Source organism: Lontra canadensis, unplaced genomic scaffold (assembly GCF_010015895.1).
Source record: "Lontra canadensis isolate GAN:19392208 unplaced genomic scaffold, GSC_riverotter_1.0 scaffold197, whole genome shotgun sequence".
NCBI lineage: Eukaryota > Metazoa > Chordata > Mammalia > Carnivora > Mustelidae > Lontra > Lontra canadensis.
This window is the reverse complement of record NW_022631191.1, coordinates 1,052,791-1,067,181: the sequence shown is the minus strand read 5'-3', so window position 1 is coordinate 1,067,181 and position 14,391 is coordinate 1,052,791. Positions and strand designations below refer to the sequence as shown.

At 36.6% G+C, this 14,391-nt stretch overlaps 1 protein-coding gene across 13 annotated transcripts in view; it reads right to left on the bottom strand.

The window, feature by feature from the left end:
- HUWE1 (HECT, UBA and WWE domain containing E3 ubiquitin protein ligase 1) overlaps positions 1-14,391 on the bottom strand; it is a 168,916-nt gene that overhangs the window by 104,836 nt on the left and 49,689 nt on the right. For all 13 annotated transcript variants that reach the window (XM_032847995.1, XM_032847997.1, XM_032847994.1 and 10 more), the window contains one exon: positions 1,464-1,526. In XM_032847995.1, coding sequence (XP_032703886.1) covers positions 1,464-1,526 — 63 coding nt within the window. The remainder of the gene's footprint in view (positions 1-1,463; positions 1,527-14,391) is intronic.

The following is a 14,391-nucleotide window of genomic DNA, read 5'->3' as shown; positions in this document are numbered from 1 at the left end:
ATTTTTTCAAACTGTGCTTCATTAGTGTGCCTTCTTAAATTCTTTAAATACCCTTTCATACCATTCTACACCACTTCCCATGGTCTCAAAATGCTTTTCTGCATAGGTGAATACCAAGTCAATATAAACCAGACCATGACAAAAATCCACTTTAACTCTGAAAAGCAAAAACAAAATTAAGATGACAACAGCATGCCCATTAAAATGAATCCTTAGAAGAAACCAGTAGCAGTGGTTGCCTCTGAAATGGAGAATTATTGTATAATTAAATTATTAATTATATATAATAAATTTTTTAAATTGAAAGAATTACAGTATGCAATTATTTTAAAATTGCATGTATATATGTATTTTTAAAAACATGCATATGTATTACTTCCTTTTAAAGTACACATATTTTTCAAAGTCTCACTGATATACCAAATATCAATAAATAAAAGGATGTGTGATTTCTTAACACAGACTGGGCCCCAGACAGACATCATACAAACAGTACAGTGTTATCACACTGTTTTGACAAAGGGTTAAAAACAAGCTTGATATACAAAAGGAGGCTCAGAATTAACCAACTTTAAGATGAAAGTTATTTTCTCTTAATTAGAATTCCAAGCTGAATACTTTTTAAGATTTATGTAGCTTTATTAAATAGACAACACTAACCTCCATATTACCCAATATTCATTCATGTAACACACACTAAAGAAAGTATACCAACTAAGGCAGGAAAGTAATTTGTTTTAATTTGTAGTTTTCTTCGACCAGAAAAAAAACCATTTTTCCAGGGGGGGAAAGCTTGGTAAGATAAATTCACTAAATTTCATTGCAGCTATTTGTCCTGTGCCTGACAAACTGACAAAAATAGCAACATCTGTTGGAAAATGTAATTGCTTCTTGGCACAGAACTGTTTTTAACAAATCCAATTGTGCCTTGTGGTTCCAAAACAATCTATCAAAGCAGAAGGGAGGATGGCCTAACCTTTTATCCAAAGCATGGATGAAAGGTATGAGAAGGACAGAACATGAAGAGTAAACATGTAAAACACACAGAACATTTTAAGTTCTCAATAACCTTCATGGCAGGACTATTCCCCAAGCATCCATTCTTAAAAACCATGCTATACTGCCCAGAGTTCCAACAGTTCCAGTAAGAGAATGCAAACAAATACACTTTCTGGGATGTTTCAACACTTTCAAACCCATTTACCAAATACAGCTTCCTACTCAAGAGCTGGGTATGAAGATACACTGTGTTTCTGAGATTCTTCCTACTGTCAGCACACTGAAGGCCCAAGCATTTCTAGATGAGGTGTGTTATGTCTCAATTGAGCTCAGGTTCCTCAAAGGTCCTGATTTGAAGCAGCCAACTTAATATACCATATATTTGAGCCTTACCATAAAGTAAGGCTCAAAAAGAGACCACACATAACTCTGCCAAAAGACACCAATACCCCAGAATTACTTACCATCATATGCAAGTCTCTACAACATTCTGCAAGTCCAAAGCCATTCTCCTTTCCACCCCAACTCTTAAAAAAGGAAAAAGACAGTGTTAAAATAGTGCTTAAAGTTAGCCCTGTGTATAAAATATTTAAGAGTATGTGGCTGCCTGGAATACGGTGTTGAGAAGACATCCACTGTGAAAGTCCAACAAACAGAGGGAGCAAACAGAAGCAAGGACTTAAGACTCAAGGCAAGATGGTCTGCCTAAAGGTGATTTCTCCAATGAGCTCAATTTCACTGCTCTGTAAGGATGCTATTGGGAAGAACATAAGCAACTATTGCACTGTAAATGCCTATTGTCATACTTGCTGACAGGTCAATTTTATCCCATCAGGCCTTCAGTATTCTATTATGCTTTCCATGCTCTCAGCTTGTATCACCTTCTTCACTACAGTGAGGAATCATATGCTCTACAGTCCCACTTTTTTTTTTAATTTTATTTATTTCTTTGACAGAGAGAGAGATCACAAGTTGACAGAGAGGCAGACAGAGAGAGAGGAGGAAGCAGGCTCCCTGCTGAGGAGAGAAGCAGACACGGGGCTCGATCCCAAGACCCTGAGATCATGACCTGAGCTGGAGGCAGAAGGTTAACCCACTGAGCCACCCAGGCACCCCATATAGTCCCATTTTTAAGCATGAACCAAGTTGCAAAGCAGAAGACTCTACTGCTTACTCCTACTAAGCTCTGCCACCACAAAGTCTAAAAACTCATCAATACTAGCCTCTAAGGTAATGGGGGAGAATGACTAAATTGTGCACTATTAACTGGCCTTCAAACCCAAACCTCCAGCCATATATTCTTGCTTAATAAACTCGCTTGCATTTTCAACAGTGCTTGAGATATCAAACATTTTTACTTGATTTGGAATGCTCCCAAGGGTGGGGTGAACATTTGTTGAAAACATTAAATAGCAAATGCATTAATCCCTGCTTCATGGGACAAGGCAAACAATTGCATTCAACAACAGACAAACTGAAAAGCTTAAGGGGAAAAGGCTAGGGTGTGAGATGCTTCGGAGAATAAGAGCTTGGAAAAGTGTCACAGACTCCTGGGAATCTAGGAGGCCACGTGTATGCCCAAGGTTAAGCACATTCTCAGGAAAGACCCAAGAAAGCCCTAAGGTCTACATGCCTGGGTGGTCATCAGGCTCTGTTCAAGTCACAAGTGAAGGCTAAGGCAGAGTTTGTAAACATCCTGGTTAAGCAGTGAAGATATGAGTATTGCCACTGAAGATACTAACATATACACAGAACCTACCTGTGCAAAGACTGGGGTGGGGGAAGGGAAGTATGTATTTTTTTTGTTCAGGAATTTAAGGCAAATAACTAGCTAACCACTAATCTAAGAGCATAGATTCTGATGATCATGTAATTATGAAATCAGGTCAGGAAAGTATAAAGAAACAACAAAAAACCATAACAACAAACCCTGGTGAAGGGTGAGAATTTGATTTCCAAAGTTGCCACATTATAATATTAAAAATGTCCACCATTCAACAAAAAAACCCTATGAGGTATACAAAAACAAGACTATGAAACACACAAAGGAAAAAGAAATTACAGCAACATGAGCATGAGCAGTGATGTCAGCATTACGGCTAAATAAGACATATCTCACTGCCCCTATGCAGCAACTGGCATCCACCCATGAACAAAAGTGCCTTTGCTGGAGTTGGGGAACCTAGCCCCATAAACCCAAGGATGGGGGTGGTGAAGAGTCCCACCCAATTGCCTACTGGGTAATAGACTTAAAAGACCTTGGTCCCAGCTACACACCCTGCAGTGGCCTATGAACCAGCTACTGCCACTCTGAGGAGCCCCAGGAGAACATGGTCTTAAAGAATCACCCATGGATGAAGGTATGATTTGTGGGATTATGACTGAATGCCTCTAAGTCAGGATCCCGCCCAGGCAGAATAATAATACGGCAGGGTCATGGGGCCTCAGCTGGCCTCAGACAGCCAGTCCCCCACCGTCCCTGCCACCTGTTGGGACCAGGGTCTGGTGCTTATAGCTGCTCATCCCAGGAAATGGGATATGGCCAGAAAGAGGGCTGCCCCCTTGCCTGTCACACAATGCACATTTGTGGGAACCTGGAGCTAAACCATTCATAGATGACCTGCTTCTGGGTTGGGAGAACAGAATCCTCACTGTGATCTATTGGAAGTCAACCCTGACTCAAGGGTTTGGAAAAACTAACAAAACAAACAAATGATCATCCATGGATGATAAAGTTCAAAGGACAAAAATATTAAAAAACAGTAAGAGCTAAAATAATTTATTAATGAATATACAATTTGAGAAGAGGTAAACTGAACATTAAAAACATAAAATAAGGTTGGGGGAAGTTAAAGGGTAGAGTATCTGTGTGTGACCAAAGTTGTTATCAGCTTAAAAAAGACTTATCTATGTTTTATGTAAAGCTCATGGTAACCACAAAACAAAAACCTAGATTAGACAGAAAAAAGATAAACAAAAAGGAATCAAAGCATACTACTATGGGAAACCATCAATTCACAAAGAAAGGCAGGGAGAGAGGAATAAAGGACAGGAAAATACAGAACAGCCAGAAAACAAAAAGATGGCATTACTAAGTCCTCGCCTATCAATAATTACTCTAAATGCAGATGTACTGATTTTCCAATTAAAAGGCACAGTATGGCTGGATGGATTAAAAAAACAAAACCGAATCAAGAAATGGGCAGAAGACATGAAGAGACATTTCTCCAAAGATGACATCCAAAAGACACAAGAAAAAGTACTCAACATCACTTGGCATCAGGGGAATACAAATCAAAACCACAATGAGATACCACCTCATATCAGTCAGAATGGCTAAAATTAACAAATCAGGAAACAGATGTTGGCAAGGATGTGGAGAAAGGAAACCCTTCTAGCTGGTGCAGCCACTCTGGAAAATAGTATGGAGGTTCCTCCAAAAGTTGAAAATAAAGCTACCCTACAACCCAGAAATTGCACTACTGGATATTTACCCCAAAGATACAAATGTAGTGATCTGAAGGGTCACCTGCACCCCAATGTTTATAGCATCAATGTTGCTAAATTATGGAAAGAGCCCAGATGTCCACTGACAGATGAATGGATAAAGACGTGGTATAGAAATACACACACACACACACACACACACACACACACACACACACACACACACAGGAATATTATGCAGCCATCAAAAATGAAATCTGGCCATTTGCAACAACATGGATGAACTAGAGGGTATTATACTAAGTGAAATAAGTCAATCAGAGAAAGACAATTATCATATGATCTCACTGATATGTGGAATTTAAGAAACAAGGCAGAGGATCAGAGGGGAAGAGAGAAAAAAAATGAAACAAGACAAACGCAGAGAGGGAGACAAAGCATAAGGGCTCTTATGGAGGTTGCTGGAGTAGAGAGGGGCTGCTGGAGTAGAGAGGGGTGGAGGGTTGGGCTAAGTGGATGATGGACACTGGGGAGGGTATCTGTTGTAAAGAGCACTGGATATAAGACTGATGAATTACAGACCTGTACCCCCAAAACAAATAATATATATGTTAATTAATTGAATTTAAATAAAATTTAAACAAAGTCTCAGCAGCTTACAAGGGACTCACTCCAGCTTTAAGGATACATGTAGACTCAAAGTGAAAGAATGGAAAAGATATTCTATGCAATAGAAACTCAAGGAGAGCATGGGTAGCTGTACTTGTATCAGACAAAATACTTTTACTTAAAACCTGTAACAAGAGACAAAGAGGGGTGCCTGGGTGGCTCAGTGGATAAAACCTCTGCCTTTGGCTCGGGTCGTGATCCCAGGGTCCTGGGATCGAGACCCACATCGGGCTCTCTGCTCAGCAGGGAGCCTGCTTCCCCCTCTCTCTGCCTGCCTCTCTGCCTACTTGTGATCTCTCTATGTCAAATAAATAAATAAGATCTTAAAAAAAAAAGAGACAAAGAAGGTCATTATATAATGATAAAAGGGTTAATTCAAAGAGTATCTAGCAATTGTAAATTATATACATACAATACTGGAGCACCCAAATACATTAAAAGCAAATACTAACAGATCTGAAGGGAGAAACAGATTAAAAAAAGATAACGATAGGAGATGTTAATACTCTACTTTTTTCACCAATGGATAAACTGTCCCAACAGAATATAAGGAAATGTTGAATTTAAACTATACCTTTTAAAAAAAGTTTTTATTTAAATTCCAGTTAATACAGTGGGATATCAGTTTCAGGTGTACAATATAATGATTCAACACTTTTCATTCAACAGCCAGTCAATGCTCATCACAAGTGTACTCCTTAATCCCTATCACCTATTTAACCCAACCCCCCAACATCTACACCCTGTAACCATCAGTTTGTTCTCTATAGATAAGAGTGTGTTTCTTGGTTTGCCTATCTTTTCCCTTGCTTGTTTTGTTTCTTAAATTCCACAAATACTGAAATCATATGGTATTTGTCTTTCTCTGACTTATTTCACTTAGTGTAATACTTTCTAGAAAGCTCCATCCATATTATTGCAAATGGCAACCTACAAGGAATATACAGAACATTTCACTGAACAGAATATACACTCTTCTCAACTGCACATAGAACATTCTCCACATAGATTACACAGTAAGTTACAAAATAAGTCTTAGCATATATAAGAGACTGAAATTACACCAAGTATCTTTCCTAACCACAATGGTATAAAACTAGAAATCAATTAACAGGAGGAAAACTGGAAAATTCACAATATGTGGAAACTAAACAATACACTTGTGAAGAACTAATGATTCAAAAAAAAAAAAAAAAAGAAGTCAAAAGGGAAATTTAAAAATACCAGGACAAAAGACAACGGAAACCTATCAAAACTTATGGGATGCACCAAAAGTAGAACTAAGAGAGAAGTTTATAGGGATAAATGACTATAGTAAAAAACAAGAAAGATCTCAAATACACAACCTAACTTTATAACTCAAGGATACAAAAGAACAAACGAATCCTGAAGTTAGTAGAAGGCAGGGAAGTAACAATGATCACAGCAGAAATAAATGAAATAGAGACTCCCCCAAAAAACCAAAAACAAAACAACCAAGGGTTTCTTTGAAAAGATAAACGAAATAGATGAAATTCTAGATAGACTAAGAAAATAAGAGTGAAAACTTAAATCAGAAATGAGGAGAGACATTACAAATGATACCACATAGATAGAAAAGATTAAGATAGAAAGGATAAGTGAAATTATTTCACCTGTAAGTGGAATTTAAGAAACAAAATAAGCAAAGGGGAAAAAAAGGAGAGAGACACAAACCAAGAAAGTCTTCATTATAGAGAACAAACTGATGGTTACTGGTTGGGAGGTGGGGAGAGAGATGGGTGAAATAGGTCGTGGGGTGTAAGAGTACACTTATGATGAGCACTGAGTAATGTTAAGAGCTGTTGGGGCGCCTGGGTGGCTCAGTGGGTTAGAGCCTCTGCCTTCAGCTCGGGTCATGATCCCAGGGTGCTGGGATCGAGCCCCACGTTGGGCTCTCTGCTCAGTGGGGAACCTGCTTCCCTTCCTCTCTCTCTGCCTGCCTTTCTGCCTCCTTGTGATCTCTGTCAAATAAATAAATAAAAAATCTTAAAAAAAATAAATTCTATAAGAGTTGTTGAATCACTATACTGTATTCCTAAAACTAATAAAACACTGTATGCTAGCTATAGTGGAATTAGAATTTAAAAACTTAGTAAAAAAAGAAACTATATATGAACAAATTGCCAACATATTGCATGACCTGTAAGAACTGGAAAATTTCTTAGAAACAGAACTTACAATAGTGGATAATGAAGAAACAGAAAATCAGAAGAAACCGATAATGAGTAAAGAAGATTAAATCAGTAATCAAAACATACCCAATACAGAAAAGGCTAGGACCAGATGGTTTTTCTGGTATATATTCACCAAACATTTAAAGAATTAACACCAAGCCTTCTCAATTTCTTACCAAAAAATTGAAGAGGCCAGACTTCCAAACTCATTTTAAGAGGCCAAAATTACCCTGATGGCAAAGCCAGATAAGGACACTACAAGAAAACAGGCTATCATCCCTGATAAATGAAGACATAAAAACTGTCATCAAAATACTAGCAAAAAATTGAAACAGTACATTAAAATGATCATATACAATTATCAAGTGGGATTAATCCTTGGGATGCAATGACTGTTCATCATATACATGCCAATAAATATGACATACCACATTAAGAGAATAAAAGACAAAAATCCAAGATATCAATAGATGCTGAAAAAAACATGACAAAAAGTCAATATTCTTTCATGATAAAAAAGTCAAAAACGAGGTACAGAAGGAACACAGCTCAATATTTTAATAAAGGCCATATGTGACAAGTCCATAGCTAACATCATACTCAAATGGTAAGAAGACAAAAGCTCTCCCTCTAAGATCCTGAACAAGACAAGGGTGCCCACTCTTAACACTCCTATTCAATTATAGTACTAGAAGTCCTAGCCAGAACAATTAGGTAAGAAAAGAAATAAAAGGCATCCATTTCAGAAAACAAGAAGTAAAACTGTCTCCATTTATAAGTGATATCTTATGCATTAAAAAAACCCTTAAAAACCACACAAAAAAACCTGTTAGAATAAATTCAGCAAAGTTGCAGGATATAAAATCAATGTACAGAAATCAGCCACATTTCTATACATTAACAATAAACTATATGAAAAAGAAATTTCTAAGAAAACAATCCCTGGGCACCTGAGTGGCTCAGCTGGTTAAACATCCAGCTCTTTAATTTCAGCTCAAGTCATGATCTCAGGGTTGTGAGACTGAGCCCCAGGGTGGGCTCTGTGCTGGGTGTGTAGCCTGCTTGGGATTCTTGGGTTTCTCTCCTTCTCCCTCTGCCCATCCCTGCCCCACTCCTGCTCACTCTCCACCCCCCCCAAAAAAAAGTTAAAAAGGATAACAATCCCATTTATAGTAGCACAAGAGCAATAAATTTAAGCAAGGTGAAAGACCTGTACATCGAAAACTACAAAACACTGATGAAAGAAATTAAAGACACAAATGTAAAGATATCCTGTTTTCATGAATCACAAGAATGTTAAAATGTCCACAGAATCCAAGGGCCATCTACAGATTCATATAATTGCTATTTAAAATTCCAATGACATTTTTTTCAGAGAAATAGAAAAAAAAATCCTCAAATTTACATGGAACCACAAAAAACCCTAAATAGCTAACACAATCTTGAGAAGGAACAGCTTTCAAACATTACATAGCTAGAGCAATAAAACAGTATGGTATTGACATAAACACAGACAAATACACCAACAAAACAGAAACAAGAGCCCAGAAATAAACCGTCATATATATGGTCAACTAATATTTGACAGGGATCCAAGAATAATCAATGGGGGAAAGCACAGACTCTTTGCTAAATGGTGCTGGGAAAACTGGATAACAAAATGCAGAAAAATGAAAATGTACTCCTTTCTTTTTACCCCTCAAAAAAATAAACCTGAAATGGATTAAAGACTTCAACGTGAGACCTGAAACTGTAAGACTACTAGAAGAAAACAGTAAAAGCTCCCTGACACTGGTCTTGGCAATTACTTTTTTTTGGATACCATTAGTACAAGCAACAAAGGCAAAAAACAAGGGAGAAAACACTAGAAGAATTCATTACAACTCAGCAATACACAAAAAGTGATTTAAAAAAGGGTAGAGGGTTTAAGTACACATTTTCCCAAAGAAGACCTACAAATGGCCAACAGGTATATGAAATAGTGTTCAGTATCACATTCATCAGGGAAATGCAAATCATAACCACAATAAGATACTGCCTCATACCTGTTAGAATCTAGACTACTATCAAAAAGACAAGAGATAACAAGTATTGGTTAAGATTTGGAGAAAAGGAGACCCTTTTGTACTGTTGGTGGGGATGTAAATTGGTACAGCTACTATGAAAAATGCTATCCTCAAAAAATTAAAATAGAACTACTATATGACTCAGCAATCCCAGTTCTGGGTATATATCCAAAGGAAATGATATCAGGACATCAAAGAGGTATCTGCCCTCTCCTATTAACTGGAACATTATTCACACTAGACAACATATGGTGACAAACTAAGTGTTCATCTATGGGTGAATGGATAAAGAATATGACACACACACAGGAGTATTATTCTGTCAAGTCAGATACAGAAAGACAATTACTGTATCATATCACTTATATGTGGAATTTAAAAAGCTGAACTCACAGAAACAGAATGGTGGTTGCCAGGGGCTAGGGCCTGGGGCAAATGGAAAGATGTTGGTCAAAGGGTACAAACTTCAAGTTTTATGGTAAGACCTAGGAATCCAATGTATAGCACGGTGACTATAGTTAACAATACTGTGTTATATATTTATCAGTTGCTCAGAGTAAATATTAAATGTTCTCCCCCCAAAAAAGGAATAACTATGTGAGGTGATAATCCTAGTATGGTAATCACTTTGTAACATTCAAGTATATCAAATCAATATGCTGTAAACCTTAAATTTACACGTTATAGATCAATTATATTTCAATAAAGCTAGAAAAAAACCAAAAACTGTTCCTAAATCCAGATACTCGACTTAATAGGCAAAGATAATTTTAGATATGCTCAAAGGGCTAAAGGAAATCATACACAAAGAAGTAAAGGAAGCCATGAGAATATTTCATCAAATATCAACAAAGGTTATAAAAAAGGAAGCAAACAAATTACAGCATTGTAAAGGACAGTAACAAAAATGAAAATATTCACTTTTTGAGTGTTTTACCAGCAGATGTAAGCAGGGAGAGGTATGAATCAACTAACCTAATTAAATACATAGAACATCAGGTGGTAGGTAATATGTGTTATAAAGAAAAATAAAAGCAAAGAGGGTGACAGAGAGTACACAGGGTGTTCCAATTTTAAAACAGGATGTTAGGAAAGACCTTGCAGAGATAGTGGTAAAGATGAAGGAACAAGCCACAGACTGGGAACATAGCTGTGTAGAGGTCCTGCAGGAAGAGTGTACCTAGCACTGTCCAGGAAAGGAAAGGGGCCAGGTACATAGAATAGACCGAGCCTGGGGGAAACAAATGGGAGAAGTCAGAAGTCTGATACTGTACACATTACAACTGAGGTATCTATTATATATCCAGTAAAGATTTTTGAGTCAGCAATTATACAAGAAAGCCAAGGGTGGATCCCTGAGCCACTTTAACACTCAGAGGCTGAGCACAGGGAGGTACTTGCCAAGAGACACAGAAGGGCAGTTCTGGAAACTCAGGAGGACCAGGAGGTGGTTTTGAAGCCAAGACTACCGCCTAATCTTTAAAATTTTCTTTACATTTTCTATTTTCTTTACATTTTCTATTTTCCTACAAAGTACTAAAACAAACATTATTTTTTAAATCTTTAAGTCAACACATTTAGTAATTTTTATTTTAGTTCCAGTACAGTTAACATACAGTATTAACTTACTTTCAGGTATACAATACAGTGATTCAACAATTTCATGTATTATTATGTTCTCATCAAGAAGTATACTCTTTAAAAAAAAATCTTATTTATTTGACAGAGATCACAAGTGGCGGGGGGGGGGGTGTTCTGCTGAGCAGAGAGCAGGCTTGATCCCAGGACCCTGAGATCATGACCTGAGCTGAAGGCAGAGGCTTTAACCCACTGAGCCACACAGGCACCCCCATGAAGTGTACTCTTAATCCTCTTCACCTATTTCACCCAGCTCCCCTCAGGCTACGATCTGTTTGGCTTTTGGTTTGTCTTTTTCCCTTTGTTCATTTGTTCCTTAAATTCCACGTGAGTGAAATCAAATGGTATTTGTTTTTCTCTGACTGACTTATTTTGCTTAGCATTATACTCTCCAGCTCCATCCATGTTGTTACAAATGGCAAGATTTCATTCTTCTTATGGCTGAATATTCTTCCACTGTTTATCCATTCATCCATGGGACTTGTGCTGCTTCCACAGTTTGGCTACTGTAAATAATGCTGTAATTAACATAAGAATGCATATACCCTCTCGAATTAGTGTTTTGTATTAGTGTTTTGTATTCTTTGGGTAAATGCCCAGTTATGTGATTACTGGATCATACGGTAGTTCTATTTTAAAAATCACATTTTCAAGGAAATATTTAATGCTGTGGGAAAATACCATGGGTTATGTGGAGGGAAAAGCAGGATATGGAACACAATGCTATTGCTTATTTTTTGTACATGATGGTGTACTTTCTTACTTTCAACACTAAACATGTATTACTTTTGTAAAAATTCTGAGACAAGTATATTTGCAAATAAATACTGGAAGGTGAAAAGATATCAAGAAATTTGAAGCTAGGTTAACTGATATTACCCAGTTGGAAGAGCAGAAAGAAGGAATATCAAAAGTAAGTCAAAGAGATATGTGGGACTCCCATCAAGTATACCAATGTATGCATAATGAGAGTCTCAGAAAGAGGGGAGAAAGGGGAACAGAGAAATTATTTATGGAAATAATTGCTAAAATCATCTCAAATTTCACCAAAGACATGATCTACAAATCCAATTCAGGGAAAGCTTGAAGCAGCAAGAGCAAAAGAAACTGTCATGTACAAGTGATCCTCAGTAAGATCGAAAGCTGATTTTTTTTTCATCAGAAACCATGGAGGTCAGAGTACATGGAGGAAGAGATACTCCAAGTGCTAGAAGAAGAGAACTGCCAATCAAAAATTCTGGATCTGACACAATTATCCTTCAAAAATGTAGGAGAAATTAAGAATTCCAGATAAAAGCGGAGGGACCTTGTTGCTGGTACACGTGATTCAAGAAATGCTAATTGGAGTCCTTCAGTTTGAAATGAAAGGGCACAAGACAGTAACCTGAATCCATGTGAAGAAATAAAAACACCAGTAATGTAACTACATAGGTAAATTATAAAAGTCAGTATTAACATATTTTTAAGTTTATAACCCCTCGTTTTCTGTGTTTTAAAAGACAACTATATATAACAGTAATTATAAATCTATGCTGATGAGCACACAATGTATGAAGATGTAATTTGTGGCAACACAAAATGCGAGAACAGAGCTATACAGGACCAAATTCTTTGTGTACTATTAAAACTAAGTATTAATTCAAACTAACTCTTCATTACTCAAGTGTTAGTCTAATCCAAAGGGAAAATGTTTGTAACTAGACAAAAAAACAAGGATAGAAGACTTGAACATTAAACTAGACCTAACAGATAAATGTATGTTAACAATCCACCCAATGGGATATACATTCTTCTTATTTTTTAAGATTTTATTTATTTATTTGACAGAAATCACAAGTAGGCAGAGAGAGGAGGAAGCAGGCTCCCTGCCAAGCAGAGAGGGGCTCGATCCCAGAACCCTGGGATCATGACCTGAGCAGAAGACAGAGGCTTTAACCCACTGAGCCACCCAGGCGTCCCTACATTCTTCTAAAGTACATATAAAACATTCTCCCAGATAGACCACATGTTAGGCAACAAAACAAACTTTAAGAAATTAAGAAAGAATAGAATCATACAAAGTTATCGTCTCCAAGTTAGAAATCCCAAACAGAAGGAAATCTGAAAAATTCACAAATACGTGAAAATTAAACAACACACTCCTAACAACCAATGGGTAAAAGAAGAAATCACAAGGGAAATTAGAAAATTCCCCAAGATGAATGAAAATAATATGACATACCAAAACTTATAGGATTTGCTGAAAGCAGTGCTTACAGGAAAATTCACAGCTGTAATTGCCTACCTTTAAAAAAAAGAAAGATCTAAAATCAGTAACCTAACTTTCTACCTTACGAAACTACAGAAAAAAGAGCAAACCAGACCCAAAGCAAACAAAAAGAAGGAAATGGCAAAAATTATAGCAGAGGTAAACGAAACAGAAATCAAGTGAACCAATTTTGGTTCTTTGAAAAAAAAATCAACAGAAATAGACATGCTTTTAGACTGACCAAAAAAAAAATATGTATGTTCTTGCTTTCTCTTGCTCTTTTTCAAATATACATATAGATAGGAGGAACCAGTGAAAAGGGAAAGATTTAAGGCAGCTGGCTATTATGATCATCTTCAACAGTCAGAGTAAGATACTCAATGTTTTTGATCTTTATCTCAAAATTGAGTTTAGGTATAAAATTGAGAAAATGAGCTTATAGCATCTTTCTGATGATTACATGAGATAAGAATGTATAAATTACAAGGTCCAACATTCATTAAGAACTTGATAAAGGCATCTGTTACCAAATATTGATGCATTAAAGATAGTCATTGTGGCATTATTTACAACAGAAAAATACTGAAAAATTACCCAAACAATGAGAAATGTTCTGTTAATGGAGATAATCATATGCTGGTGTAACTTGAGAGTACTTAAAATATTCACTTACAGAAGGTATAAAACCATTATTTTTATATCTATTTCTTCTCTGATGGTATTGGTTTCATTCCCCAAATGACTGCCCACCCAAAACAACTGAGAACACGTAGTTATACTTTCTTTGAATGCTTTTAGCTTCATGCTTTCAACACTCAACTTTTCAATACATCTTAATTTTACTTTGAGGCAGAATCTACCTTAATTGCCCCACAAATAGTTAGCCAGTTGTTATAATATTATTTATTGAATAGCTACTTTTTCTGCTAATGGGAAACGTTGTCATTATTATAAATTCAAATCCTATGTGTTGGATCTATTTGTGTAAATATTCAACTGAATTCCACTGTTGCTACCATGCTACCTTAATTCCTACAGCTTTACTTAAAAAGTTTAATACCCAATAAGAAAAATACTTTGTCATTACATTTTCTACTTTTTTGGCTATTCCCAGGACTTCTAGTGAAAA